Below are 27949 nucleotides of genomic sequence, written 5' to 3'. Positions count from 1 at the left end.
CTTTAAAAATTTACTCACTATCTTTTCTTTCCTTTGCCCTTAAATACATAACTAGAAATTAATTACATTCTGGAATCTCACATAGATAGTAAATGTGGGAGTCTATAAACCTTGAAAATCACACTGCAATTTTTTCAAGGATTCTCATTTGCCCAGTAGGAATTCTACAACCCAGAAACTTTTTGCACAGAGTTTATAAGGACTTTAGGTGAAACTTGCTCTTAAGTATAGACAAAACTTGGAGGCTTATCATAGCACATTCATTTTCTCCTTTTTTTGTACAATTCTTCGTCTAACATCGAGATCATAAGATTGCTTTTTCAACAGCATAGCTGACACAACTGTTTACCAAATTACAGAATTTAGAAATGTAACAATGCCCTAAAGATTATTGTGTATTTAAAATTTGAAACAACCCATTATCAATTTAAGTGAATGCATCTCTAAATCTCCTTGCACAGAGAATCTCATCATTAATATATTCAAACTATAACTTTAAATCACCATATACATTTTCATAATAGCCAAGATTTCAAATGTAAACTCTGCTATCATGTTAAATATCATCATTATCATTATTACTTATTTATAATCAAATACATCAGTTTCAAATTATCAAATTTAATCATGTCCTTTTAAGAGGCCCAATTCATGTGCAACAAAATCCAGATTAAAAATTGTTTTACCTTCACATTTCCATCTCACAATGGTCTCTCAAAGTTTACAGTCCAAGAGAGTTCGAGAAATATAATACAATTTTAGAAATATAATAATAACAAACAATGAATTTCAGATGACATTGATTGCATTTCCAGATTATCACATATAGAAATCATTCAACTTATTACTTTTGAAATTTAAAAACCGTGTCGAAGTTATCAGGTATGGAACTATTACATCAAATTAGAAAGATCATGATGTTGTGTCTAACACACGCCAATCATTGTGTTAAGCATTTTACAATTATTATATCATTTTGATCCCATAACCACTATTACTTTCCCTCTACAAATCAGGAAACGAGTTAAATAAAGATAAAATACATTCTTGCAACTGGAACAGAGAAGTGTGGAGTTTACCAAGAGCAGAGGCTTCCCGGTGGTGATAATTCTTGGAGGTAGGGCTTAGAGAGTGCTACCCACAGGACCAACCCGTCCACCTCTCCCTTCCCCCACAGCTGCAGAATTTACTGAGCGTGGGGTGGTTTGCAGCTGCTGGGACAGGGTGGGCCAAATATATAGGACCTGGGTGACATTTCCAAGCTTTGCCGAAAAGGGTAGGCTACAAGGTGCCCAGGGGCACAGGACTGTTAGGCTCACCACCAATCTTCTAGTGCCATCCCTCCTCTCCTCTTGCCAGGTGGGGAAGGGTGATTTAAGTTTTCCCTACAATTTTCCTGCATCCTCTTCTCTTACTCTGATCCGGGATGAGAGGAGTTAACAAGAACGCCTGTGGCTGTTTAAAATTCCCATGCTGAGGGAGGAAGCGGAGAATCCTGAGCAATCGGGAGTGGGAGGAGGTGTTGTAGCATGGGATGAGCTCCTGGAATTACCCCCAGTCTCGGGAGTTTTCTCCAGCAATGATCAATTTCCAAACACCTTAATGATTAATTTCAAAACCTCCAGAATCTACTAAGATGTTTTTAGCTGTACCTACTTGTCATTGTAGTTCCACGTTGATCAGACCAGGAACCACGAGGAAAAGAGGGTTTGCAGGTTTGTTTGCTTGCTTTTCTAGCTTCAGCCCTTAGAAATCTCTGGCTGACTGCATTTTAAATCTTGCAAGGTAATAGACTCATTCACAGCACGCATGATATAGACACAGAGATGCACACTGACAGACAAATTGACAGGACAAATACAAATACAAAGATGACAGAGAGAGGGGGAATTAGAAGCTTGTTAAAAATCCCCATCATAATTAGCTATTATTATTCTGATGAAGGGGGGTTGGGCAATCTATAAGGATTCAAGACCTGACAGGGTAGGGGTGGATGAGGAGCGGATCCTGCAACCTTTGCTTGGAACACCTCTATGGCCTTTGAGGGCCTTGATACCCCTGATGTTTCTGACTTTCTATAACCTTGAGACGGGTCCTACGTTCAGATTTCCTATGCCCTGGTCTCTTGCAATAGTGACTAAATACCAGGTTTTCAGTCGCTTACCATGTTAGGGGTGGAGTGTGGGTTTGGGATGGGAGCGGTTTGAAGATCTCTTTTTGCTCTAAGGTCCTCCTCAGCCTCTGTTGCTAACATCTCAGGCCAAGCTGGGAGGCAAGCTCAGCTATAAACTGTGGGAGATCCTTAAGGGAAAGCGGGGAAGGAGGAAGCGAGGAATAGGACAGAGGAGGAGTGATGGTTGGAGGAAAAAGACAGGCTGGGACTGTTGGGCAAGAAAGGAGAATGGGGTGGAGGGAATTGGTCAATACTGTGGTGATGCTGAAGCAGCTTTGCGAGCCTTAAGAGAAGAGGCTTCTGCATTTTGTTCTCGATCAGTCATCTCAGCAAACCTGTGGTGAAAACATTCCCACTCCTGGTTAGATGCTTCATTGGCCTTTAAGCTTACTTTGGTTTTAAGATAAAGTAACTTTGACCGGTCCAAAAGAGCCCTATTGTGGCCAACATAATTTGGAGCTATCTTTAGTTAACTGACATTACAGATGGCAATACTTGTGGTCATCAGATTGGTACACATAAGAGGCAGCAGGCTTGTTAGCCAGATTTTTCATTTTAGTTTCTGATTGACCCATAGCTAATGTCCTTAAATTTTTTTTCCCCTGGATTTCCTAGATTTTCCTCAAGGGGACCTAATTCATACAAAGCAATTTAACAGGACTTGGTCCCCACCCCAGAACTAGCTTAAAGGGAATTTTGGACTTCAACAAAACTAGTGGGAGTTCTTTGGAAGCTAGGAATAGAGGAACTTACCCGACCCCATCAAGGTTAAGACTCCAGGAAAAATGGGTCCTGAGGTGCCTGAGTCACTAGCATTGGCAGGCTGGGCTGTTCTTTCCTTCTCCTACTCCATCAGCTCTATCCACCATAACTGTCCACCGTAAACCTGAAAGTTTGGTTAAAGGAGGCAACAGGTTAGGTGATATATAATTTCATATTGTTCCCTTAAAGCTAGTAGAATACATGCATGCACAGAGCCAGTCTGATCAAAAGAAAGAGAAGGCTTAAACACATTCCAGAACAATCCCAATTGAGGATGTCTGTGTCGCTCAGATTTATGGTCTCCCTATCTGTTTAACCATACCATGAGAAAGGAAGTTTCTTAGTTGAAGATGTTGTAAATACAATAAGACAAGACAATTGACAAAGCGTCCTTGACATTACGACCCAGGATATCTGTTTTCTTTACCATTAACATGCCATAGCATAGTGTATGTTCATAAAATATTAAGATAAGAAAAGTCCCACTATTCAGATAGTGTCTCAGGTTAAGGGCCTCATCCTTGATGGCCATAAACAGAGGAAACATGCTCTTAGTCACTTCCCTCTAGCCTGGTGACACAGGAAGAGGTATTCCCTGAGTTTACTGAAGGGTTAATGGAATATAAAGATCTTCCCTGTCATTTCTAGGCCTATGTGACTACATGTGTTCCCTTTTTCTCCTTGGAACGGAGGCTGAGTTTTCAGGTCTAAAGGTACACAAATATTTTATTATCAGTCATGGATGTCTTGCCCCTTTGAGCTCTGGCCCACTTCACAGCTGTGCCACATCGTGCACTGAGTCACATAGAGCTCTGAGTCACATGGGCTTCCCCCCCCCCACCTTGGCACTGAGTCAATCAGGTGCCTAGCCTTTATTTGAAAACTATATATTCTGGAAGATTGATGTTGCCCTGGGGGGACTCGATGAGGGGGGACTAACTCACAGGGTGGGTTGGCGGGGTGGGGCTTGATTACAGAAAAGACATTTTACAGATGCTGGTAAAAATTTCTGTTATTCTGGGGCAGCTAGGTGGTGCAGTGAGTAGAGCCCTAGCCCTGGAGTCAGGAAGACCTGAGTTTAAATCCGGCCTCAGATACTTGACACACTTACTAGCTGTGTGACCTTGGGCAAGTCACTTAACCCCAATTGCCCTGCCTTCCCCCCTCCAAAAATAAAAATAAAAACAATATATCTATTATTCTGTTGAGCTTTGTTTTTATATGTTTCTATGATGATGTTTTGTCTTGTCTTAGTGTGCAGAATAAATGTTGTACTGGTTTAGTTTGGAGTAAGGAGTGCTTATTATACTACGTGATTTGATCCTTAAATATATATATGTATGTATAGATATATGTATATATGTATATTCATAGCAGCTGCTCATATGGCATTAACGGTGCATTTACTCAGAGAACAAAGGCTGTTAGGTCGAGGATCTTCTTCTGGCCCTTATTGAGGTTCAAACAATATTAAATGATTATCAGTCGAGACCCCCATTTTACAGGTGAGCACACTGAGGTGGTAAAGTGATTGACTGGACCGAGGTCATTCCAGCGGGAACAATCCAAAGGGATACTTGATCAGACATCCTCTAATTGCAAAGCCTGCCTCCTTCCTGCTGGTCCTTCCCCTAGAGACCCTCCAATAGCCTCCGAGGAGATCTCAGATACTCAGAGTCTAGGGGAGAGTCTAGAGACCCAAAGACCACCGGTGGCCCCTGGGCTAATACAGAATTAAGGAGCAGCCCTGGGCAACGCCAAGGAGGCAACCTCCTGAGAAGACCCCTGAAGGTTCCCAGAGAGCCTAGTTGCCACCGGAGCACACCGCGGGCTGGGAGGAGGGGAAAGGGACACTGGAGATATTTCTCTTCTATTCAACCACAGCAAGTCTCAGGTCAGCTGTCTCAAAGGTTTTGCCACAGCCAACCCCCAGACCCATTCAGGCTTCTGGGATGCTTCCCCAGCTCCTGAGCCCTAGGAAGAGGCTGAAAAAAAAATCTTTCCCCAAACTAGCTGAGATGCAAATGAAGTATCTGATAGGGGGCCGTGGCGGGGGGGGGGGGGGGCGCAGCCGGGCCATCGCCAGCTCTCTCTATTCCCTTACACTTGAGACCCCAGCAGCAGTGATGCCCAGTACCTTTCCCCGTGATTGAGTGGGGAGGGAGCTGGCATTCGTAATAGCTTTCGTTGCTCTGGCTCTTGGGCCCTAACGGAACATTGTCTGCCCTGGCTTCTTTTGGGGTTACTTGCCTCATTTTCCAGGTGAAGAAGAAGGAGAGTGTCAGTCATTACTGAGTTTGTTCTAAGAAAGACAAACAAAGTCGGGCTGCGCGTATGTGTGTGTTTGTTTCTCTCAGAGCGGCGGATCATGCGTCTAGAGATGCCCGTGAGAGTTCGTTGCAGAAATGAGCCTGAGGACAGACGGACAAATGCAAAGCAATTCCCTCTCGAACCCCTCGCTGCCTTCTGGGCTCAGGATGCCTGTCCATATGCATTAACCATAGTATGAGAAAGGAATGCCGGTAAATGCAGTAAGATGGGACGATGTCAAGGTGTCCGGTGAATGATAGCTCCGGGATGTCTGTGTTCCCTCTGTGGTTCACATGACGTAACAGAGTAAGAAACATAAGAAACGTCCCACTACTGAAGAGGCGCAAGGCCGGCAGTCACCGGCGGAGGACCGCTCTGGTCATCTTGGGCAGCGGCTGTAGCTGCTGACAGGAAGGGGCGTGCCCGGGAAGCCAGGTTGGGGGCCTTGCTCCAGCTGGTTTGGGGAGGGGGTCACGAGGGGAAACGACCCGGCTGTGGGCATCATGAGACGGGGGCTACGAATGCAGCCTGAATACGGTCCTCCTAATGTCAGGTGTGGCCGTCAGGAGACCCACTCACACCGATGGTGCTGCCGCCGTGTGGCCAGCAGCCAGGGCCCTAAGTCTGAAGACCTGAGTTCTAATGCAGCCTCAGACACTTTCTAGCTGCGTGACCCTAGCCCAGTCACTTCTCTTGTGCCTGCTTCCGTCTCCTCACCTGTAAAATGGGAATATTGCCTCCTCAGGTTGTTTTGAGGACCAAAGGAGACCATGCCGGTAGTGTTTAGCACAGCCTGGTGCACTCCCATTATTCTAGTCTAGACATCAGCTCATTCTACAGAGGGAACTGAGAGCTGGGGGTGGGGCAGTGTGGGCGGGGCTGAGCCGATGACAGAGCGCCTCCTGCCCCGCCCACCCACCGCTGCTGGAGCCACGTGCCCGGAGCCACGTGCCCAGAGCCTCGCGGCCAGAGCAGGACCCGCTCGGAGGAAGCATGGAGCCCAAGCTCCAGCTCCGGCTGTGGCTCGGTGAGGGCCCGGGGCTGGGGTTCGGGGCCGGGCTGGGGGGAAGGGGCTGCTGGGGGGGAGCCAGCCCTCACGGGATCTCCTGCCTCCCCCACAGGCCTATGCTTGAGCACCGGGATCCAGGCTTTCAGTGAGTGTTCTCCCAGCGTGCGTGCATTAGGCGCCAGCAGTGTACCTGGTGCTGGGCCCTGCCCCAAACCACTGGGCCTTGGGGGCGGGGGGGGGGGGGGGGGGGACACGGGACTGGGAGGATCCAGGAGGGGGGGATGGGAGAGCTTGGGTTCGAGGAGGGGAGAGGGATGGGAGAGCTCGGGAGAGAGGATCCAGGATGGGGGATGGGAGAGCTTGGGAGGGAGGAGGGGAGGGGAGGATCCAGGAGCGGGGATGGGAGAGCTCGGGAGAGAGGATCCAGGACGGGGGATGGGAGAGCTTGGGAGGGAGGAGGGGAGGGGAGGATCCAGGAGCGGGGATGGGAGAGCTCGGGAGGGAGGATCCAGGACGGGGGATGGGAGAGCTTGGGAGGGAGGAGGGGAGGGGAGGATCCAGGAGCGGGGATGGGAGAGCTCGGGAGAGAGGATCCAGGACGGGGGATGGGAGAGCTTGGGAGGGAGGAGGGGAGGGGAGGATCCAGGAGCGGGGATGGGAGAGCTCGGGAGAGAGGATCCAGGACGGGGGATGGGAGAGCTTGGGAGGGAGGAGGGGAGGGGAGGATCCAGGAGCGGGGATGGGAGAGCTCGGGAGGGAGGATCCAGGAGCGGGGATGGGAGAGCTCGGGAGGGAGGATCCAGGACGGGGGGTGGGAGAGCTCGGGAGGGGAGGATCCAGGACGGGGGGTGGGAGAGCTCGGGAGGGGAGGATCCAGGACGGGGGGTGGGAGAGCTCGGGAGGGGGGGAGAGCTCGGGAGGGGAGGATCCAGGACGGGGAATGGGAGAGCGTGGGAGGGGAGGATCCAGGACGCGGGATGGGGCTCTCATCCACCTCCGGCTGCAGGCTTCTCGGGCCCAGGCCCTGAAATCAGAATGAGACCCAGCAACATCCGCCCGCTGGGCGGCTCGGTCGTCATCAGCTGCTACACGCCCCTGAGGGCCGACTACTTCCGTCTGCTCATCATGTATTTTGATCAATGGAGTGCCTTAGGGGAGGAGTACCCGGCCATCTACCCGGGGCACGAGTGCCACCTGTACCACCCTTCCATAAGGGTTGAGCACGGCTCCCGATACAACTGCTTGTATCGAACCGGTGACATATGGTCCCAGCCCAGCAAGTATTTGGACTTAATCGTCACAGGTCAGCCTGGGCCGGTCGCACAGACACCTGCAACCCTGCCTTTCCCTCTGTCTACCTGTCTATCCATCCACCAGACTCCCTCTCCCCCTCCCCCCTCCCCTCCCCTTCCTCCTCTTCTGCCCTCCCCATCCTCCCCTTCGTCCTCCTCCCTCCATCGTCATTGCCAAGTCTCTTGGATCCTTCCTTAACAACCCTCTTTGCACCAAGGTATTCGTGGGTTTTGATAAGTGGAGATCCTGAGCACCCCACTACACCCCACTGCACACACACACACACACACATACACACACACACACACACTCATACTCTCTCTCTCTTTCTCTCTCTCTCTCTCTCTCTCTCTCTCTCTCGTCACTCTCTCTCTCTCTCTCTCTCTCTCTGTCCCCGTCTCTCTGTCTTTTCAGGGTCAGATGGTTAAACAGCGTTCTAGAGCCCAAAGAAACCTGAGTAGCCATCTTTAGTCTCTCTAGCATCCCCCAAAGAAATCCACCCTAGAGCCCCCACCCCAACCCGGGCCAGCAGGGCCTGGCTAGTGGCATTTCTGAGACAGCGCTCCTTCTTCCCAAGAAGACTCCTTAGCACCTGGTCCTGCCCAGAGAATACAGCCCCTGGGTCCTTCCCAAGTCCCATAATGCTCTCTTCTAGGCTGCTTCTCCCCCGCTCCCGCCCCCCCCCCAGGAGTTCGAAGAGCTCCCTTTTACAACCTGAGGCCTTACCAGGGCTGGGACGGGTGCCTTTCCACACAGGTATTTTCCCGGCACCCACCATGACCATCCAACCCACTAAAGTGAAGAAGGGTGACTCGGCACAATTAGTCTGCAAGGCCCCGGAGGGCCTAAAAGTCACGACCTGGATGGTGCTCAAGGGCGAAATCCAATTAAAAAACCACGTGGTGGAGATCAATACCCAAACATTAAACTACACCCTCAGGAACTTGGGGGAGACCAACTCAGGAGAGTACCGGTGCTTCGCTTACAACCACAGCACTCTGCACATGTGGACCAAATCCAGCAACGCCGTGTCCCTGTACGTCGGCATCGCCAGCAGCACCCTCGGCGGCACCACCCTGCAACGTAAGCCAGCCCTGGGGACGGGCAGAGGCTCTAGCCTCACCTCCTTCCAACACTACTCTCTCTGTTCCCACAGAAAGCAACCTCGCTCCCAAATCTTCTCCTGGAATCTCTCTCATCTCCTTGGTTCTGGCCCTGATTCCCCTGCAAAGCCAGTGGTTATAGTGCTGCCCAGGCCAGGATGGGTACATGGATGGAGCAGCCAGACCCACAGGACTCCCTCCCCCGCAAGACCTCCAAACCAGGCTAAATAAAGTGCTTCTGATCCGTGCTGTGTGGTCTTTGTGTCCAGCATAGGGGGACAAGGAAGCCTCCCACCAAGATGGAGCACCTTCCACAGTTTGTCTGTCTTCTAGTCCAACAGAAGCCAGAGAAGACTCCCTTCTGGCAGCCTCCGCTTCCCAGGACACAGCCCCATGACCCTTAAAGGCAGCTCCCAGGCAGCACCAAACAGCCATCTGTTTACCAGTGATACGGCCTCCTGGGGCTGCCCCACCCCCCCCCAAGCACCCCAGGCAGCCCACCCTCCAGGGCTCAGGCTTAGAGCCCTCTCTGATCCATGCTGCCCTCCTTCATTCTTCAGCCTCAGTGCCCAGAAATGAGCAGAGTAGTTCTCCAGCTGGGGTCTGACCAGGTCAGAGGGCAATGGGACCAACAGCTCAGACCCTTATAAGAGCTCTGGGGGCAGCCTCAAGTAGAGCTCAAAGTCAGTGAAAGCTCCCAGATCATCTCCTTCCCTTCTCTGTCCTGGGCCCATGAACCCAGGGAGAAGAGGAGAGCCTGGCCCTGTGCTCTGGCCTGTCAAGTTTTCCTTTGGGTACTATGTCCCTTCTACCCATTCCTTGTGACTTGGTACCATCTGCACATTTGATAAGACATTTATCCAACTCACTTATAAAAATGTGGAGCCACCAGGGACCTAGCAGATCCCTGTGGCATCTCACTGGAGATGCTCCGCCAGATTGATAGCAAATTACTAAAGATCCTTTGGAGTCTAACCTTCCAACCAGTTGTGAATCCATCTAAACATAACACCTTCTAGCCCCTCTCTCTCTAGTGTCCACAGCAATAAAATGAGATGCTTTGCTGAAATGTATGTCAGCCCTGTCCAAAAAGGACATGATGTGGGTGAAGTTTCCCTGGCTCTCAGGGCTTCTTTCTGCACATAGGCATTAACCAACTATTTTATGATTTGTGCCAAAATTTTCACAGGAATCCAAGCAAAACAGTTTGTCTGTAGGAGAATAGGGGATCTTAGAGGGTGGAAAGACAGAGTGAGTCAACAGTGTCCTATGGCAAGCAAAGAGGACAGATGGTGGCTATCTTCCAAGGAGTAGTGGGTACAAGTAAGATGGGCCCTGGCAAAGAAATACATGAAAGAGAAACTGAGGCCTTCTGCAAGTAAATAAAGGCAGTCCGACTGCCAGAGTAAGGCTAAAGATTCCAGGGAAAGGGGGGGGGACCCTCTTATCATCACACAGGAAAGGAAGTAGTACATGACAATTGGCTATACTGAGAAAAGTAGGTTGGCATTTAGATGTGGCTCATCACACCCTGACAATTAAGGAATGTTCCTTGTTTTATGGGTCTCGGCTGCTTCTTGCAATCTTGTCTGCTTGGAGGAAATCAAAATTCCCCTAAATGCACAAGGACAGACGGCTTGTCCTTTGGGGGGATGGCACCAGCTTCAGCTGCTGGAGGTTTACAGACACCAAGCAGATGTCCCACGCTCCTGAGCTGAACGGCAGAACTGAAAGATGAGATCATGCTAGAGGAAAGGGCATTGGCCTTGGAATCAGCAGGACCCTAGTTCAAATCCTGCCTCAAACTCTTACTTCTTGTGTGACCCAACCAGATGACTTGAAGGTCCCTGCCGGCCCTCGGTCTCTGACCAGCCAAAGGAATGGGGATATGGGGCACGAGGAAGAGAAGGAAGGGAGCCGTGAACCCATCTGGGAGGTAGCTGTCGTGATGATCCCCATTTTACAGATGGGGAGGCACCAACAAAGTGACTCATTGCCTCCGGGAGGGCAGTGTTGGTCAAGCCTGGAGATTCCCTGATGTCCCTCAGGCAGTCTGGGGCAGAGACCTCTGGCAGTGGTGCCAGGAAGCAAATCCGGCTCCTCTTCCCCAAGCCTAGGCAGCTTAGGGCTGTAGGAGAAAGTGAAATGGTGCAGGGGTACCCACAGCAGCTGCTATGAAGATGCGGGTATTCCCAGGGCTGGCTCACCAAATAGAATAAATTCTCTTCCTCCAAGACACGACCAAAATATTTATTAACATCACTACCGGGATACCAGAAAGCAAGCTTTAGCAAGGGGCTCATCACCCATGCAGGGAGCACCGACTTCTTAAGCCCTCCCTTGGTCCAGCCTGCCCACAAGGTCCTCCCTCTGCCCTGAGCTCGGCTCTCTTCCCTCGCTGCCCACGCCTCTCCCTCCAAGCCATGGAGATGTCCAAGACTGGGCACTCGCTTGGGGGCCGTTAATGGGAGGGGGGGTCTTATATCCCATTCACACGACGGGCAGAACCGGCTCTCTCCTCCACTCAGAGAAGCCCCCACAACAGCCACTGCCCCCCCCCCAGGGTGGCAGGCACCCCGCAGGAGGGGAGACGGACATGAGGGGCGGTCCGGCCGGAGAGGAGATGCCTATCTGCGGGGCCCCTCGGGACAGCGGAGTGTCCCCGGACGGGGTGTCTGGACTGGAACACCTGACTGCGGTTTCGTCGTTGTCCTGGTGTGTGGTCACGTGCTTGTACACGAGGTAATCAAACATCGGCAGGGTGTGGGGGAGGAAGGGGAGCCGCGGCCCCGCCCTGCAGGGTTCTCCCGCCTCTTTGGGACCACGGCAGAGCGCCACTGGAACTCAGGCCCGGCCGGGTCTCGTGGGGGGGGAAAGGCCAACAGCGGAACAGCTCCGGCTCCGCCCCGTCCGCACGTTCCCCGCCGAGCCTGGGACCCCAATTCAGGACCATGGGCTTCAGCTTGCTCTTCCTGCTCTGCCAAGGTGACTGACCCCCGCCCCCCACATACCCCCCTGGGGTGGGGGGAGGGGGGTCTGCGCTGCCCTCCCCTAGGCTCCCCCACAGGCTCTAAGGTCGGGCTGGCTTCTCTCCCGCAGCGCTGTGCGTGGCTGTCCTCGATTCCCGTAAGTTCCGCGCGGGGGGCCCGGGGGCAGAGGCGGGGGGGGGCCCGGGGGCAGAGGCACGGGGGGCCCGGGGGCAGAGGCGCGGGGCCCCGAGGGCAGAGGCGCGGGGGGCCCCGAGGGCAGAGGCGCGGGGAGGCCCGGGGGCAGAGGCGCGGGGGGCCCGGGGGCAGAGGCGCGGGGGCCCCGAGGGCAGAGGCGCGGGGGGCCCTGGGGCAGAGGCGCGGGGAGCCCGAGGGCAGAGGCGCGGGGGCCCCGGGGGCAGAGGCGCGGGTCACTGGAGGGCAGAGGCGCGGGGCCCCGAGGGCAGAGGCGCGGGGAGCCCTGAGGGCAGAGGCGCGGGGAGGCCCGGGGGCAGAGGCGCGGGGAGGCCCGGGGGCAGAGGCGCGGGGGGCCCTGGGGCAGAGGCGCGGGTCACGGGAGGGCAGAGGCGCGGGGGGCCCGGGGGCAGAGGCGCGGGGGGCCCCGAGGGCAGAGGCGCGGGGAGGCCCGGGGGCAGAGGCGCGGGGGGCCCTGGGGCAGAGGCGCGGGGGGCCCTGGGGCAGAGGCGCGGGTCACGGGAGGGCAGAGGCGCGGGGGGCCCGGGGGCAGAGGCGCGGGGGGCCCCGAGGGCAGAGGCGCGGGGAGGCCCGGGGGCAGAGGCGCGGGGGGCCCGGGGGCAGAGGCGCTGCGGGCCCCGGGGGCAGAGGCGCGGGGGGGCCCGGCAGGGCAGCCCCGGCCACGCTCCGGCTGGACTCCCTTGCAGAGCATCTCCCGCCCCCCCGGCTCTTCATCGAGCCCGAGTTCCCAATCAAGGTCCTGGGGCTGGTGACGTTCGACTGCTTGGGCGCCTACGGCTCCCAAAGGTACTTTCTGGTGCGGTACTACTCGGACCAAAACAAGGAGATCATTCGGCAGGAGAAATCCATCTGGGAAGGCCGGGTGGGCAGGTTCATCATGGAGAACGTCACTTCGCGCCAGGCCGGCCTCTACAGCTGCATATACGAGTTCAATAGGTTCCACTCGGCCCAGAGTAACAAGGTGGCGCTGATCATGAGAGGTGAGCCTGGGCAGGGCCTTGGCGGGACTGGCGAGCCCTCCTCCATGCCCTCGAGAGCCCCGCGTCCTCTGCGCTGGTCAGAGCCGGGAGGAGGAGGCCTGGGGGGAAGGGCCTGCCGCCGAGGGGATGGCTTCCCCGTCCTGCAAGGTCTTGGGGCAGAAGTCAGCTCCCCTCCCCACAGTGTGCCCCCTGCTGCTGTCCCCCCACATCAGCCCGGGAGGGGGCCGGGCCTCTCAGAGACCGAGATGGGAAAGGAGGAGCCCCCTAGAAGCTCATCCTGCAGATGCCCAGACTCGCAAAGCCTGTGCTTTCGGCGTGCCCCTTTCTGAGCCTCGGTTCTCCTTATCTGTAAAAAAGCCCCTTCCTCGTAAGTCTCCTTGGGTCTCAGCTTCCCCAGCCTGGCTTTGGAGGGTGCGCAGGGTAGAGACCCCCTGGGCCTTTTCTGCTCTGTCCGGGGATGCTGCCCGACAGCGTGGAACCCTACAAACGCCTCTGGCGTCCTCTCCCTGAAGACTACCCACCATCGCCCCACCCCTTCCTCTGCCCCCGACCCCGGGTCTTCACGGACATGCACCCCAAGCCGGATGATTTGGGCCTCACCCCCTCCTCGGATAGAAAGGGCAGCTTGAGGTCTAAACGGGGAAGGGCAAGGTGTTGTGACCTTCTCCCCCGGGCTGCAGGCCCGGGTGGAGGGAGGTGATCTCAAGAGAAGGGGATCTATGCTCCTTGGCTGGCCTACCCTGCCCCTACCCCCTGACCTCTGGGTCTCTCTGCAGATATCCCAGAGAGCCCCTTCCTTTGGGTCACTCCCACCGTCTCACCCACCTTTCGCCAGAGCTTGACCTTCCACTGTAACTCGACCCTCTTGTTTGACAAGTACTATTTATACCACGGTTCCATGGAAGAGAAGAATCCTTTCATTGAGCCCCTGAATAGCTCAGTACGCCAAAGTCTGTTCTACTATCGAGAGGTGCACGGACACCTGCTGGGCCAGTATCTGTGCATCGCGTACAGCTCCCAGAGCCCCTACCACTGGTCAGATATCAGTAACATTGTGACGATCACTGCTGGTGAGTGGCAGGGCCTGGGGCGGGGGGAGGGGAATGGTGGGGGGGGGAATGGTTCTGGCCCCCGGCTCCAGGGCCCCCCCACATTCACCTTTTCTTTGCCTTCTCAGGAGCACCTCCTTTCCTCTTCACTCCCTGGCCTCATCTCATCCACGTGGCTCTGACAGCGGCCGCCCTGGGAGAACTGCTGGCCTAGGCCAGGCCGGAAGGGATGCCGTGTAGGCAGTGGCATCCAAAGGCTTGGAGGTGGTCCCACCTTTGGATCTCCCCCCACTCATCCCTGAAAAGCAAAATAAAAAGCTAATTGTCCATATGTACTATGTGAGTTCTGGGTTGAGGACCTGGGAAAGAGGGAAAGAGCTTTCATAGACCTAGAAGCTCTGGGAAAGCACCTTCATTTCCCAGAATCCAGCTGTTTCTCCTCTGAAACTCCCCTGGGCTGGTCAGGACTGAACGTCTGGGACCGAGATTCCAGGCTCCAGGAAGGAGGTGCCCAGTCAGGGTCCAGGGACAGGCCTCCAACACAGGCCCTTCTTTCTCTGGGTGCCATCACACAAAGAAAGCTGAGGCTTTCTTTGCCCTATACCACCAACCCCTTTTTTTCTGCCAGCTGCCCCAATCTGGGGTCTGTCTTCACCCATGCCCAGCACACTAGCTGGGCCCAAGAAGGGGAGCACCCATCCAGATGGGAGGCGCCTGCCAAGCCCGTCCTGACCACTCCCAGAATCTGATGCAAAGGACTGAAAATACCATTTGAGACAAATACCATGATTGTGTGATGTTTAAGAAGTTTGAGAGAGAGTTTTTAATAAGAGGAATGATCATGTGACTCTCTCTCGGACCAAAGACACTCATGGCTGTGGGCTTACAGCCTATATACCTGTGGGAAGTGGGTGTTCCAGAGGGTGGCAAACCAATTCTGGTTAACAATTAATGATAGGTGAACCTATTGTAATGAGGGGCTGTACAGAGGGGCAGAGAACACCTAGAGAGAAGATCCCCCACCGCTGGAATCCAGCGGGCCGAAGGAGGTCATTTTAGATTAGAGTCTGATGTAGTCGGTTGTGGGAGCGATCCCTTCAATAAGGGGAACGTGAATTCGATCTTCCATCAAGCCCAGCTTTGAGAGGTTAGACAAGGAAAGAGGACAGGAAAAGAAGCTGGGGGCTCCCCAACTTTAACGAAATAGTTATTTCTGTCAGTCAATTGGGAGATAGAGACGAGAGCCCGGGATGACAGCTCCTGGTGGGGAAACCCCTGGGATCAGCTTCTCATTTTCACTAATCCTTGCCACACTGAAAGGATGCAAATGATGCCAGCCGCCTCCCAATTTTTGTCCCTTTTGCCTTTTCACTGGGACAAAAGCCTGCACCATGGCCTTTGGGGTAGCCTTTCCACCCTGGCCGAGGTGCCCTCTAGCTGCTGAGACAGTCCCAAAGTCAGAAGGGTCCTTAGCAGGAGAACCTGGGTCCAGCCAGATCTCGGGGGTCCCCACATTCTCACTTTGCAGTAGAAATAGGCCCACAGAGCCTGTGTCCCAAGAGTGCCCTGATAGCCTGCCCCAAGCTCTTCTTCCTCCTGCATCACCTTGGTCGGTGTGCCTAAAAGGCACGCCGTCGGGCCTCCACTCCGCCGTCGGACTGGGCTTCCTAAAGCATTGGTCTGACCCTGTAAGCTCCATTGGGTCCCTAGTCCCCTCCAGAATCCGATGGAATGGTAACGGTTAACTTAGTACATAGAGCTTTGGAAAACAATGTGGATGTTATCTCAAGCGACCCTCACAACCGGGGCCTCCCAGGGAGGTGCTATCAGCATGCCCATTTCACAGATAGGGAAACTGAGGCACAAGTTAGGTGATTTTTTTTTAATTTATTTTCAGTTTTCAACTTTCACTTCCATGAATTCTAAATTTTCTCCCCCTCCCTCCCCAAGACGGCATGCAATCTGTTATGGGCTCTACCCATACATCCCTATTAAACGCATTTTCACATTAGTCGTGTTGCGTAGAAGAATTATAACCAACGGGAGAAACCAGGAGAAAGAAAACGAAACACAAGAGCCAACAGTCGGCTTCCCTCTGCGTTCCCACTCCAGAGTTCTTTCTCCGGATGTGGATGGCATTTTCCATCACGAGTGCTTTGGGAAAGCTTTAGGTCCTTGCATTGCCCAGAAGGGTTAAGCCTATCGGAATCAGCCCTCGCACACTGCAGTTGTTACTGTGTCCAGCGGTCTCCCGGTTCTGCTCCCCTCACTCAGCATCCAGGTTTTTCTGAAGTCCACCTGCTCCTCACTTCTTAGAGCACAATAGGATTCCGTTACCTTCATATGCCACGACTTGTTCAGCCACTCCCCAACTGATGGTCATCCCCTTGATTTCCAGTTCTTGGCCACCACGAGAGCTGCTGTAAATATTTTTGTGCATGTGGTTTCTTTTCCCATTTTGATGATCTCTGGGACACAGCCCCAGAAGCGGTATTGCTGGGTCAAAGGGTGAGGTCAGGTGATTTGCCCAGGGTCCCACAGCCTGTGTCAGAGGTTGGATTTGAACTTCGGTCTTCCTGACTCCAGGTCCTGTACTCTGACCACTGCACCACCCAGCTGCCTCAGGTATGTCAATGGAAAATCCTCAGTTTGGTGTTCAAAGCCCTTGATCATCTGGCTCTCTGCACCTTACTGCCAGCCTGTGGTCTGCCCCCCAGTGACACTGACTTCCCTGCTTTCCATCTCCCAACTAAATGAGTTCTCTTTGGGGTGCCCCATGCTTAGAAGGCTCTCCCTCCTCATCCCACCATCCCCCAAGGCTAGTGACCCCTCCAAGATCATCTCCAAGGTGTTTGCCAGTTGTCCCCTCCATTGGGGGGTAGGGGCTGTCTTCTGCCTCTCCCGGTGCCTGGCACACTGTTAGTACTTGATAAATGCTTGTTGCTTGGCTTGACCTAGGGGATCAAGCCATCCCCACCAAAGCCTTCCAGCAGGTGGACAGGTGGTCCTGCCCTCTCACTGCCCCAGCATTGCAGACCCAGAGACAGCCTCCAGCCTGGCACCACCTGCCTGGAGAACTGGCAGGTGCCTGGTGTTGTTACTGTTACCATTTGACTCAAACCCGTGCCTGGGGCCCCCTGTCACTTCCCACAGCTCAGCTCTCCTAGGAGTGGTCACATGGGGGAGGACGAGCCAATGGCAGAACTGCTCCCCCCCTCACCCTGAGGGACCCGCTGTGCCTCCCACATGCTCCCTGCCTGCCTGGGAGGACCTGCTCAGGACCATGGGCCCCTCCCTGCACGCCCTGCTCTGCCTCAGTGAGTCTGGGGGTTGGGGGCAGAGAGGGAGGAGGAGGGTCTGGAGTCTGACCTGGGGGGGGCAAGGCGAGAGGGGTGGTCCTGGAGCCTGATGGGGAAGTCCCAAGGGGGAAGCGAGGTGGGGCCCAGGCTGCAGGAGACAGACAGAGGGGACACCTGAGCTGGAGGGCATGGGGGGAGCCCAGGCTGGAGGAAGAGAAAGGGGGGACTAGCCTGAGGGAGGCCCCTGCAGCCCCCAGGGAGGGGGCAGGAAGAGTGGGGGTCCGGGGCCCAGGGGAGCGGCCTCTCATCGCTGGGGACTTTCTAACAGGCTTCCATGTGGTCCAGGCATTGGAAGACTTCTGTGAGTCCTTCCCTGGCCCCATCTCCCATCCCCAGCCCCCGGGCAGGGGGAGGGGAGCAGGAGCAGGAGGGTCTGGGCTTCTGTGACCAGGGGAGCCCGAGAACCCAGGGGGTGGGGGATGCTGCAGGGGACCCCTGGACCTCTGGGCTGTACTTACCTTGCAGACGACCTGCCTGCTCCCAGGTTCGAGGTGGAGCCCAACTACCCGGTGCCGCTGGGGAGGACCCTGATCCTTCGCTGTCTGGGGGCGTACGATTCCTTCAGCTACCGTCTCTATAAGGAAGCTGTCGAGGGGCCCCTGACCATCAAGGACTCCTGCTGGGAGAGCATGTCCCCCGTGTTCCACTACCCCAATGTCAGCCTGGAGCAGGCTGGCCGCTTCCGCTGTCTCTATTTGTTCCACTCCTTCTGGTCTAAGCTCAGTGAACCCCTGGACGTGCAGGTGACCGGTGAGAAGCCCTCCTTCCCCAGCCAAGGGAGGGCCATGGTCCCCCGGCTCCCCCCCCACACACCCTCCCCACCCCCACACATGCCTATGTCAGGGGCCCTCAAGGGAGGCTGGACCCCCACTAGGATGGGTTATTCCAGGGGAATTCCAGCTGGGAGATGATCTCAGTGAGTGGTCAAGTCTACGAGGTCTCAGCTCCCCCTTCTCAGCTGCCTAGAGAGATTTTGGCCCGTGGCCCCCTTCATTCTCTTGATCCTTAAGGTCAATGGATCAAGAAGCATTTATCAAGCGCTTCCTCTGTGCCAGGCACTGTGCTAACGGTTGATCTCTTGTTGGAGCCTTACGGCAACCCTGGGAGGGAGGTGCTATGATCTGTTTTACACCGAGGAAACTGAGGAAAACAAGGTTCAGTGACTTGCTGGTTCCGCAACACACACAGAGCGGTCACCGGTTGTCAGTGTCTGAGCGTCTGGTAAAAGGAGGCCAGAGGAGTGGGGTCTCTAGGGAAGACTGGAAATGGCCGTCGATGGGGGGCGGGGGACATGGTCCAGCCTGGGCTTTAGGAAAACCACTTCGGTGGCTGAACGGGGAGGGAGAGACCAGAGGCAGGCAGACCCCCACTCCCTCCCCCACAAGCAGGCTGCTGGTGGGGGTGGGGAATGAGGACTGCATCTAGGACGCAGGAGGGGATGAGCACACCATCCTCTCTGCCCAGCCAAACCCCACCTCGACTGCAGGGTTCATTTCAAGGCACTGATGTTAAGAATCCCAGTCACCTGGAGAACACCCCGAGGAGAAGACTAGGGAGGGAGGGCCTGAGGCCGTGACATGGCCTGGGAAGGAGAAGACTCCAGAGGACAGGACAGCTGCGTCTGAAGAGCTTGGAAGGAGAGAGAGGTGACCTAGGGGACCCCTGGACTGGGTGTCAGGAAAGAGCCATCCAGAGTGGGGACAGCCAGTGGAAGAAGGGACAGAGGTGACATTGGCATTGGGGGATGTGTCCCCCAGACCTCCAAACACAAAGAGGAGGAGCTTGGGAAACCAAACCACCTGCGTGACCCAGAGACAGGATGGAGTGAGGGGAAGGGCTCTTCACTTGTCCAGATCTATGCTGGGGTGTGCCATGCTCGCTCTCTCACTCGCTCTCTTTCTTTGTCTCTCTCTCTCTCTCTTTCTTTGTCTCTCTCTCTCTCTCTGTCTCTCTCTCTCTCTGTCTCTCTCTCTTTTTCTCTCTCTCTCTCTCCCCCTCTCTCTCCCCCCCTCCTTCTCTCCCTCCCGTCCCCACTCCCTCTCTCCCTCCCTTCCCCCGCCTCTCTCCCTCTCTCTCCTCCTTCCCCCTCCCTCTCTCCTTCCCTTCTGTACTCCCTCCCTCCCTCTCTCTCTCTCTCTCTCTCTCTCTCTCTCTCTCTCTCTCTCTCTCTCTCCCTCTCCCTTTCCCCTCACCCTCCCTCCCTCCCTCCCTCTCTCTCAAGGTAGGTTGGGGGTAGGTTGTGATGGGCTTTAAAAGCCAAACAGCAGGTGATGCTGAAGGTGAGAGGCAGCCACTGGAGGGTTTGTTTCTTTCTTCCCTCCTGGGACAAGCCCTGCTGCTCTTCCTTTCTGTTCATGGCACTGTCCCTGCAAGGATGTAAGCACATCCTCTCTAGACTCGAGGGAAAACATCTTCAGAGCACATCGCCTCCAGCTGCTGGTGAGATGACAGGGATGCTGGCCTGCCTTCTTGCTTCCTCACCATTCTGACCTCAAAAGCCTTTCATTTGGTGTAGCTTAGAAATCGCAGGCATTCACCACGGCAGCATCTCCAGAAACCCTATGGATCAGCCATCTGTCCCGGCAGTTAGCCTGGGGTAAAGATTCGTTTCTAGGTTCATTCCATTGGAGGAGAAGTCCAGGGTATTGTGAGATTCAGCGTCATCTGTCAGTCCATGAAAGATAGCAAGCTTTGGGTGGATTCTTCTAGCCACCTGATCATATCATTCCTTACTAGGAATCTGGTAGGGAGTCACTCTTTGCATCCTGTAGGGATGGGCTCCACAGTCCTTCCTATTTCCTTGTTGATCTACATTGATCACCAAGCCCAGACTTCTTAAAGGTATTCCTTCTGTAGTTTCTGGTGGCAATCACCCAATCCTTTAAATCACCATCAAAAACCCAATGGCATGCTGGTAAACGTTTAACAACCAGCTCTTCCAAAAACACAGGATGCACTTTTAAAGGTTAATCTCCCTTATTCCCATTTCTCTATCCATTTCTTAAGTCTAGCCAGTACAAGCCGGCCCCAGCACACCCCTGCATTAACCCTTCCATTTACAACAATAAATCCGCACAACTCAACCATTTGTTCAGTGCTTCTGTGCCAACATATCGCTGGGTGTATTCACAAGGATGTTACCCATAGAGGGCCTTTTGATTCCGATGTTGGGTCTCAGTCATTTCAGACTCCACCCAGAAGTGAGTCACTTTTGGTTACATTCAATAATACATCGAACAGGTACCTGTTATCAGCTGTGATTAATGCTGGGTGAATTAATGTCTGCTTATTCCCAAAAGGAGTTCTATAAGGTTTTGACCTGTTTGTCATGTATTTTAAGAATGTCTATCCTCTTCCCTCCTTTTTTGTGAGGAAGCACAAAACTTCCTATCACTGCTTTAGGTTGTTGGGCCCAGGGTTTTGTTACCATTATCCATTTTCCAGGTCTGAAAATATTCAGCAAGATTGGTGTGGTTTAGGGCTCTTGCCACTCAGCTTTGACTTCAGGATGCCAGTAGATCTGTGTACATTCAGTCCCAGCCTTCTCCTTGACATCTTCACACTCAGTGGATCTCTCCCAAGAAGGGGGCTGAGGTCAATGATTCCACGAGAACTCTAGACTCAAGCTCTGAACCAGTGATCTCACTCCTTTTTTGGCACACATTGAATCCAAATCCAAATTTGAGGTCAGTGGAGAGAGATTGTCCAAGATCCAAGAAGCTTTTGGAAGGGCTTTCTAGAGCAGCCAAACAGCCTCATTTCATTCAAGTACATGAGTGATTGGCAAGAAGTGTTGGCTCTCCTTTAATTTGGAAATCCCATTTAATTCAGTTTAGGAGATTTAAAGCTCAGTAAAACCATACTGGGTTTAACCCTTCTTCCTGAAACAGGCCATGTTTCCTATCAATTACATACATCTTGCTGGCAATGTGTTTTAAATTCAAAACAGCAAGTTGTCATCATTCTTAAAACTAACATTACTATTGGCCATGTGACTTTGGGCAAATCCCTTCTGAGACTCAGTTTCTCCATCTCTAAACTGAGAAGTGTGGCCCAAATCATAGCTAAGTTCCCTCTCAACTCTGAGCCCTATGAAGCTATGAACTCACTTTCTCATACAAAGAAGTTATTTTTCCCCATCACCTTGCCAACCTTCTGATCACCCTTGTCTGGATATGTTGTGTGGTGTGAAGATAAGCAACACTGAGGCCTCCTCTGCTTGAAGTTTCTAGTGGCTGGCAAACACACTTGCACCAGCACATAGGTAATTGTGGCCCCTCGTCCGAGAGCCCCAAGTGGTTTAAGCAGCGTCTTCCCCCATGGGCCTCCTGAGGGGCAATTATCTCATCACCCCCCACGCCACAACACTCTTTCCTGGGCTGCTTCATCCTTGTCACTGACATGGCCCCCAAGCTACAGAATTATGGACTACTGGATCGGGAAGAGGCCTTGGAGATATTCTCATCCAATCGTCTCACTTTGTAGAGGAAGTAATAGAGTTTCAGATGGGGCAGGACTGGCCAAGATCACACAGCAAATGGCACTGTGACAATTCTTTCTCCAGGCTTTCATTCCCCTGCCTATACCCTCTTCTTCCTCCTCTTCTTCTTCACAGAACTGGCCTCAAGCCCTTTCAAAGTCAATCTGAGGGTCTTAAGGGAGGTAGCGACCCTCAACTGTGCCCTTAGGAGACAGGGACAAAGTTGGAAGTGATGAGGAAAGTAGGTCTTCCAGTCCATGGCTGCACCCCTTGGTTCCAGGAGGAGGAGAGGACAGACCTTCAGCTGGCCCTCTCCCTCTCATAGCCCAGAAGTAGGGAGCCAGGAAGGGAGGAGATCAGCTCTCTTTGATTTCCAGGTTTTCCTCTTACAGACCTCTATGAAAAACCCTTCCTGTGGGCAACTCCCGGCCCCTCGGTGCCCCTGGGCAAGACTGTCACCTTTGGCTGTAACTCCAGCGTGGGCTTGGACAAATTCGTCTTGTACCACGGCAGTCCAGAAGATGGATTCGAGATCATTAAGCCTCTGAGCATCAGAAAGAATGAGGCTATCATCTCTCTCCACAACAAAACACAGGAAATGAATGGGAATTACAGATGCTACGGCTACATGAGCAGTGAACCTCATCTGTGGTCAGCGGCCAGTGACATCCTGGTGCTCAGCTGTGGTGAGTAGCCCCCAGGGAATGGAGAGCTGGCTGGGAATTTGCTTCCTGTACTGGAGGATTCTGGGCAGGATGGGGGCCTTAGCCTCTGGTCCTCCACAGCCTCTTTCCCTCTCTTCCCACAGTGGGTCTCTGTCCTGGGTATTGTACCACAATTCATCTTATCCATGTGGTCCTGGCCTTGGTTGCCCTGGCAGTCTTGCTGACCTAGTCCTGGCACAACCAGAATGGGCAGAGTTGAAGCAGGAAACCCAAATCTGAGTAGCTGGAGGAAGACAGGATGAGAGTTTCAAGATCCCTCCCTCCCAAGTCCGGGTTGGGATAACCCTATGTGAAACCAAGAATAAAGAGCTGACTGCATGTGCTGTGTGGCCTCTGTGTTTAAGTCAGGGGAAGGAGGGAGCCTTACTAGATAAAAGGCTCCTTACTGGAGACAGAAGGGTATGGGGAGAAGACATAGGGGAAAACTTAAGCAAAGCACACAAGAGCTTCAAGATTTTTTATTTCTTTAAAGATTATTGCAAAGCCTTTGACTCAGTTCCACACTCATGGCTTATCCATGAACTGCAAAGTTATATACAACAGACTCCTAGGGCATTTGATGTCCACATGGAAAACCATTCTCTAGTTTGAAATATACCAACAAGACAATATTGTCAAAAACTGAAACGGAGATGGAGTCAAGATGATGGAGGAAGAGGAAGCAGGAGCCAAGCTCCTCATTATCCCTTCTTCCCAACAATCTAGGACATGCACCAGGTCTGTTTCTGATCAGGAAAGCTGAGAAAAGGCCACAGTGAGTTATTTTTCCAGGCATGGAAAGCTGCAGAAAGGACTGCAGACTCTGGGGTGGGTCTGATCAGGACTGACATACCCAGCACCTAGAGACAGAAAGTGAACTGAGACAGGGTAGTAGGGCAGGAAACACCAGGGCAAGAAGAGATCCCAGGGGATCCCCGGACTAGCGCTAGATGTAGGTCACAGATGCAGAGAGGGATCAGTCACAAGTATGGGACTTAGCTGTGTGCAGAGCAAGGAGCATATTCCAGAAATAGAGCTCCTGATCCCAGGAGCAGAGCAATGACTCAGTTCCAGCCTTTAGCCCAGCACATAAGCCTGCAATGGAATAACCACGGCCAGAGTCCCAGCCCAAAGGAGAGCCAGCAATCCAGTCACTCTAACCCCCCTTCCTGCAGAGTCACCCCAGAGGGTGAATGAGTCCAGCTCAGTCCAGTCCAGTTCTACTGGAACTCTCAACTATGCACAAGCCAACAGACCCAAACCTGGGTCAAGAATTTGGGAGTACTCAAACCAGGAAGGCAGTGAAAAGACTTCTCTTTCTCTAGATTTTACCACTTTAGTGGGCCTGAAAGCTTACAGGACTCCAACCTGAGCAGCAGAAAGATGGAAAAGGACAGAAGATCAAGCTGGACATTATCACCCCCTACCTCCACCCCCATTATCAATCAATAAACATTAAGTGCCTACTATGTGCCAGGCACTATGCTAAGCTCTGTGAATACAAAAAGAAGCAAAAGACAGAGTGTCTGCTTTCAGGAATCTTACAACCTAATGGGGGCATAAAGTCCAAAATCTAGAAAGAGGCTATAAAGATGAGCAAATAATGAGTTAATAGGTACCAGGGAAGCTCAAGACACAAATACAGAAGAGAATGACTCAAAAAGATCTACAAATAAAGCCTCAAGTGAAAATGCACCTTGGACACAAAATCAGCAAGAAATCTTAGAAGAATTAAAGCACAAGTTTAAAAACACAACTAAAAGTCATTTTTAAAATAAAATAAGAGTTGTAGAGGAAAAAATTGGAAAAGAAGTAAGAGTGATGGGGAAAAAAGATGTAAAAAAGAAAAAGGAACAAAACCATACTGAAGAAAATAACTCCTTGAAAATTAGAATTAGCCACTGGAAGCTAATGATTTCATAACACATCAAGAAATAATAAAAGCCAAAAGTCTAGAAAAATAGAAGAAAATGTGAAATATTTCATAAGAAAAATAACTGACCTGAAAAACAGATTGAAAAGAGATAACTTAAGAATCAATGAACTACCTAAAAGCCAAAAACTAAAAAAAAGCCTTGACATCATATTTCAAGAAATCATTAAAAAAAAAAAAACTGCCCAGATCACTTAGAACTAGAGAGAAAAGTAGAAATTGAAAGAATCTATCAGTCACCCCCTGAAAGAAACTGCAAAATGAAAACTCTCAGGAAAATTGTAGCCAAAATCCAAAACTCCCAAGTCAAGGAGAAAATACTGCAAGCAGCCAGAAAGAAAGAATTCAAGGACCAGGCTGCTACAGTCAGGATCACACAAGATTTAGTATCCACAACACTAAAGTAACTGAAAGGCAGAGAAGCTAGGATTTTGATGAAGAATAACCTCCCCAGAAAAACTTAATATAATCTTACAGGGGAAAAAGAGATCTTTAATGAAACAGAAGATTTACAAGCATTCCTAATGAAAAGACCAGAGCTGAGTAGAAAACTTGGCATATAAATATAGGAATCGAGTATAAAAAGGGTCAGTATTGGTGAGAAATCATAAGAAGCCAAATAAGGTTTAAACAGCTGACATTCTTATATATGAAAATAATAGATATATAACCTCAGAACTTTATTATCACCAGGGATCTTAGAGGGAGTCTAAACAGAAGGTCGGATGTGATTCTGTTATATTTGGATGATCTCAAAAAGAAGAATGGAAAGGGTGGGAACAAGGAATGCACTAAGAGAGAAGGGAAAGGAGAGGAAGTATGAGGGAATTTATCTTATATAAATGGGCTATGAAATGAGGAATTTATACATTGGAGGGGAAAGTGGCGGAGGTAGGAGAGAGCAGGAGACATTTGAACCTTACTCTCACATAAACTGATTTAAGGAGGAAAGAATACATATACACACACTGTTAGGTACAGAAATGCATCTTACCCAACAAGGATATAGGAGAGAAAGGGTTAGGGGTGACGGTAGATTAAGGGAGGCATTAGTCAAAAGTAAAAAGGATTCTTAAGAAGAGAAAGAAAAATATAAGAGACTAGGGTAGAGGGAAATATATAATTAGCAATCATGAATGTAAATGAGATAAACTCAGCCATAAAGTGGAAGAGAACAGCAGGATATATTTGAACCCAGAATGGAACAATAGGTTGTTTACAAGAAAACTTGAAATAGAGAGTTATACACAAAGTTAAAATAAGGGGCTTCATGATCTCAGACGAAGCAAAAGTAAAATAGACCTAATTAAAAGAGATAAACAGAAAAACTACATTTTGCTTAAAAAAGAAAAAGGTACCACAGGCAACAAATCAATATCAATACTAAACATATATGCACCGGATGGCATGCGTCTAAATTCTTAAAGAAAAAGTTAAACTGTAACCAAAACTGTAATTCTGGAAGGCCTTAATTGACCTGTCTCAGACCTACATAAATCTAACCATAAACAAGAAAGAAGTTAAGGAGATGGATAGAATTTTAGAAAAATTAGGTATGATAGATCTCTGCAGAATTATTGAATGGGAATAGAAAGAAATATACCAGGCAGAGCCAAGATGGCGGCTGGAAAGCAGAGACTAGCATGAGCTCCCTGCCGAGTCCCTCCAAAAACCTATAAAAAATGGCTCCGAACCAATTCTAGAACTGCAGAACCCACAAAACAGCAGAGGGAAGCAGGGCTCCAGCCCAGGACAGCCTGGATGGTCTCTGGGTGAGGTCTATCCCACACGGAGCTGGGAGCTGGGAGCAGAGCGGAGCAGAGCCCAGTGTGAGCAGCGCAGACCAACCAGACCAGGAGCCAGGCGGAGCAGGCCCTAGTGCCCTGAATCAGTGAGCTTTGGCAGTTACCAGACTTCTCAACCCACAAACACCAAAGGCAGCGGAGAAGGTTAGTGGGAAAAGCTGCGGGAGTGGAAGGAGTTCGAGTTTCGGCCACAGCCCCTGGGGCAGTGGAGGTGGGGCAGCTACAGCTGCTGTTGCTTCCGGCCCCAGGCCCACCTGGTGGGAGGAATTAGGTGGCGGATCAGAGCAGGAGTGAACAGCCTGCTGAAGATCTAAGCCCAGTCCAGGTTGGGGGTTCTTGGGGAAGCAGGAGTGCTGGTGCGGCAGAGCTGGAGCATCCCCCCCAAACGTGGAACATAGAACTCTTTAGTCTACAAGCAGTCATACCCCACTGAAAAACTCAAGGGTCAAGTTAGTTGGTTGGGAATATGGCCAGGCAGCGAAAACACACCCAGATTCGGTCTCAGACTTTGGATTCTTTCTTTGGTGACAAAGAATACCAAAACATACAGTCTAAAGAAGTCAACAAAGTGCAAGAGCCTACACCAAAAGCCTCCAAGAAAAACATGAACTGGTCCCAGGCCATGGAAGAGCTCAAAAAGGATTTAGAAAAGCAAGTTAGAGAAGTAGAGGAAAAATTGGGAAGAGAAATGAGAAGGATGCAAGAAAACCATGAAAAACAAGTCAATGACTTGCTAAAGGAGACCCCAAAAAATACTGAAAAATACACTGAAGAAAACAACACCTTAAAAAATAAACTCAAATGGCAAAAGAGCTCCAAAAAGCCAATGAGGAGAAGAATGCCTTGAAAGGCAGAATTAGCCAAATGGAAAAGGAGGTCCAAAAGACCACTGAAGAAAATACCACCTTAAAAATTACATTGGAGCAAGTGGAAGCTAGTGACTTGATGAGAAATCAAGATATTATAAAACAAAACCAAAGGAATGAAAAAATGGAAGACAATGTGAAATATCTCATTGGAAAAACCACTGACCTGGAAAATAGATCCAGGAGAGATAATTTAAAAATTATTGGACTACCTGAAAGCCATGATCAAAAAAAGAGCCTAGATATCATCTTTCAAGAAATTATCAAGGAGAACTGCCCTGATATTCTAGAGCCACAGGGCAAAATAGAAATTGAAAGAATCCACAGATTGCCTCCTCCAATAGATCCCAAAAAGAAATCTCCTAGGAATATTGTCACCAAATTCCAGAGCTCCCAGATCAAGGAGAAAATACTGCAAGCAGCCAGAAAGAAACAATTTGAGTATTGTGGAAACACAATAAGAATAACCCCAGATCTGGCAGCTTCTACATTAAGAGATCAAAGGGCTTGGAATACGATATTCTGGAGGTCAATGGAGCTAGGACCAAAACCTAGAATCACCTACCAGCAAAACTGAGTATCATGCTCCAAGGCAAAATATGGACTTTGAATAAAATAGAGGACTTTCAAGCTTTCTCAGTGAAAAGACCAGAGCTGAATAGAAAATTTGACTTTCAAACATAAGAATCAAGAGAAGCATGAAAAGGTAAACACAAATCACCAAGGACTTACTAAAGTTGTTTTGTTTACATTCCTACATAGAAAGATGATGTGTATGATTCATGAGACCTCAATATCATAGTAGCTGAAAGGAACATTCATATATATATATATATATATATATATATATATATATATATATGTTTATGTGTATAGAGAGAGAGAGAGAAACAGAGAGAGAGAGTGGACACAGGGTGAGTTGAAGATGAAGGGAAGAAATA

The 27949-nt window shown here is 51.3% G+C and overlaps 1 protein-coding gene and 1 pseudogene across 1 annotated transcript; both read left to right on the top strand.

The window, feature by feature from the left end:
• Positions 1–11365: 11365 nt before the first annotated feature.
• LOC118837526 (natural cytotoxicity triggering receptor 1-like) lies at positions 11366–14192 on the top strand. Its single transcript, XM_036744463.1, has 5 exons — positions 11366–11635; positions 11750–11776; positions 12519–12812; positions 13589–13882; positions 13990–14192. The coding sequence occupies exons 1-5, from the start codon at positions 11602–11604 to the stop codon at positions 14073–14075; spliced, it is 735 nt and encodes a 244-aa protein (XP_036600358.1). The 5' UTR covers positions 11366–11601; the 3' UTR covers positions 14076–14192.
• Positions 14193–17144: 2952 nt separating this feature from the next.
• On the top strand, positions 17145–22589 carry LOC118837527 (annotated as a pseudogene).
• The last annotated feature ends 5360 nt before the right edge of the window (positions 22590–27949 follow it).

The sequence above is a fragment of the Trichosurus vulpecula genome, chromosome 2, assembly GCF_011100635.1.
Source record: "Trichosurus vulpecula isolate mTriVul1 chromosome 2, mTriVul1.pri, whole genome shotgun sequence".
NCBI lineage: Eukaryota > Metazoa > Chordata > Mammalia > Diprotodontia > Phalangeridae > Trichosurus > Trichosurus vulpecula.
The sequence above is the reverse complement of the archived record's forward strand: the minus strand, read 5'-3'. Positions and strand labels throughout refer to the sequence as shown.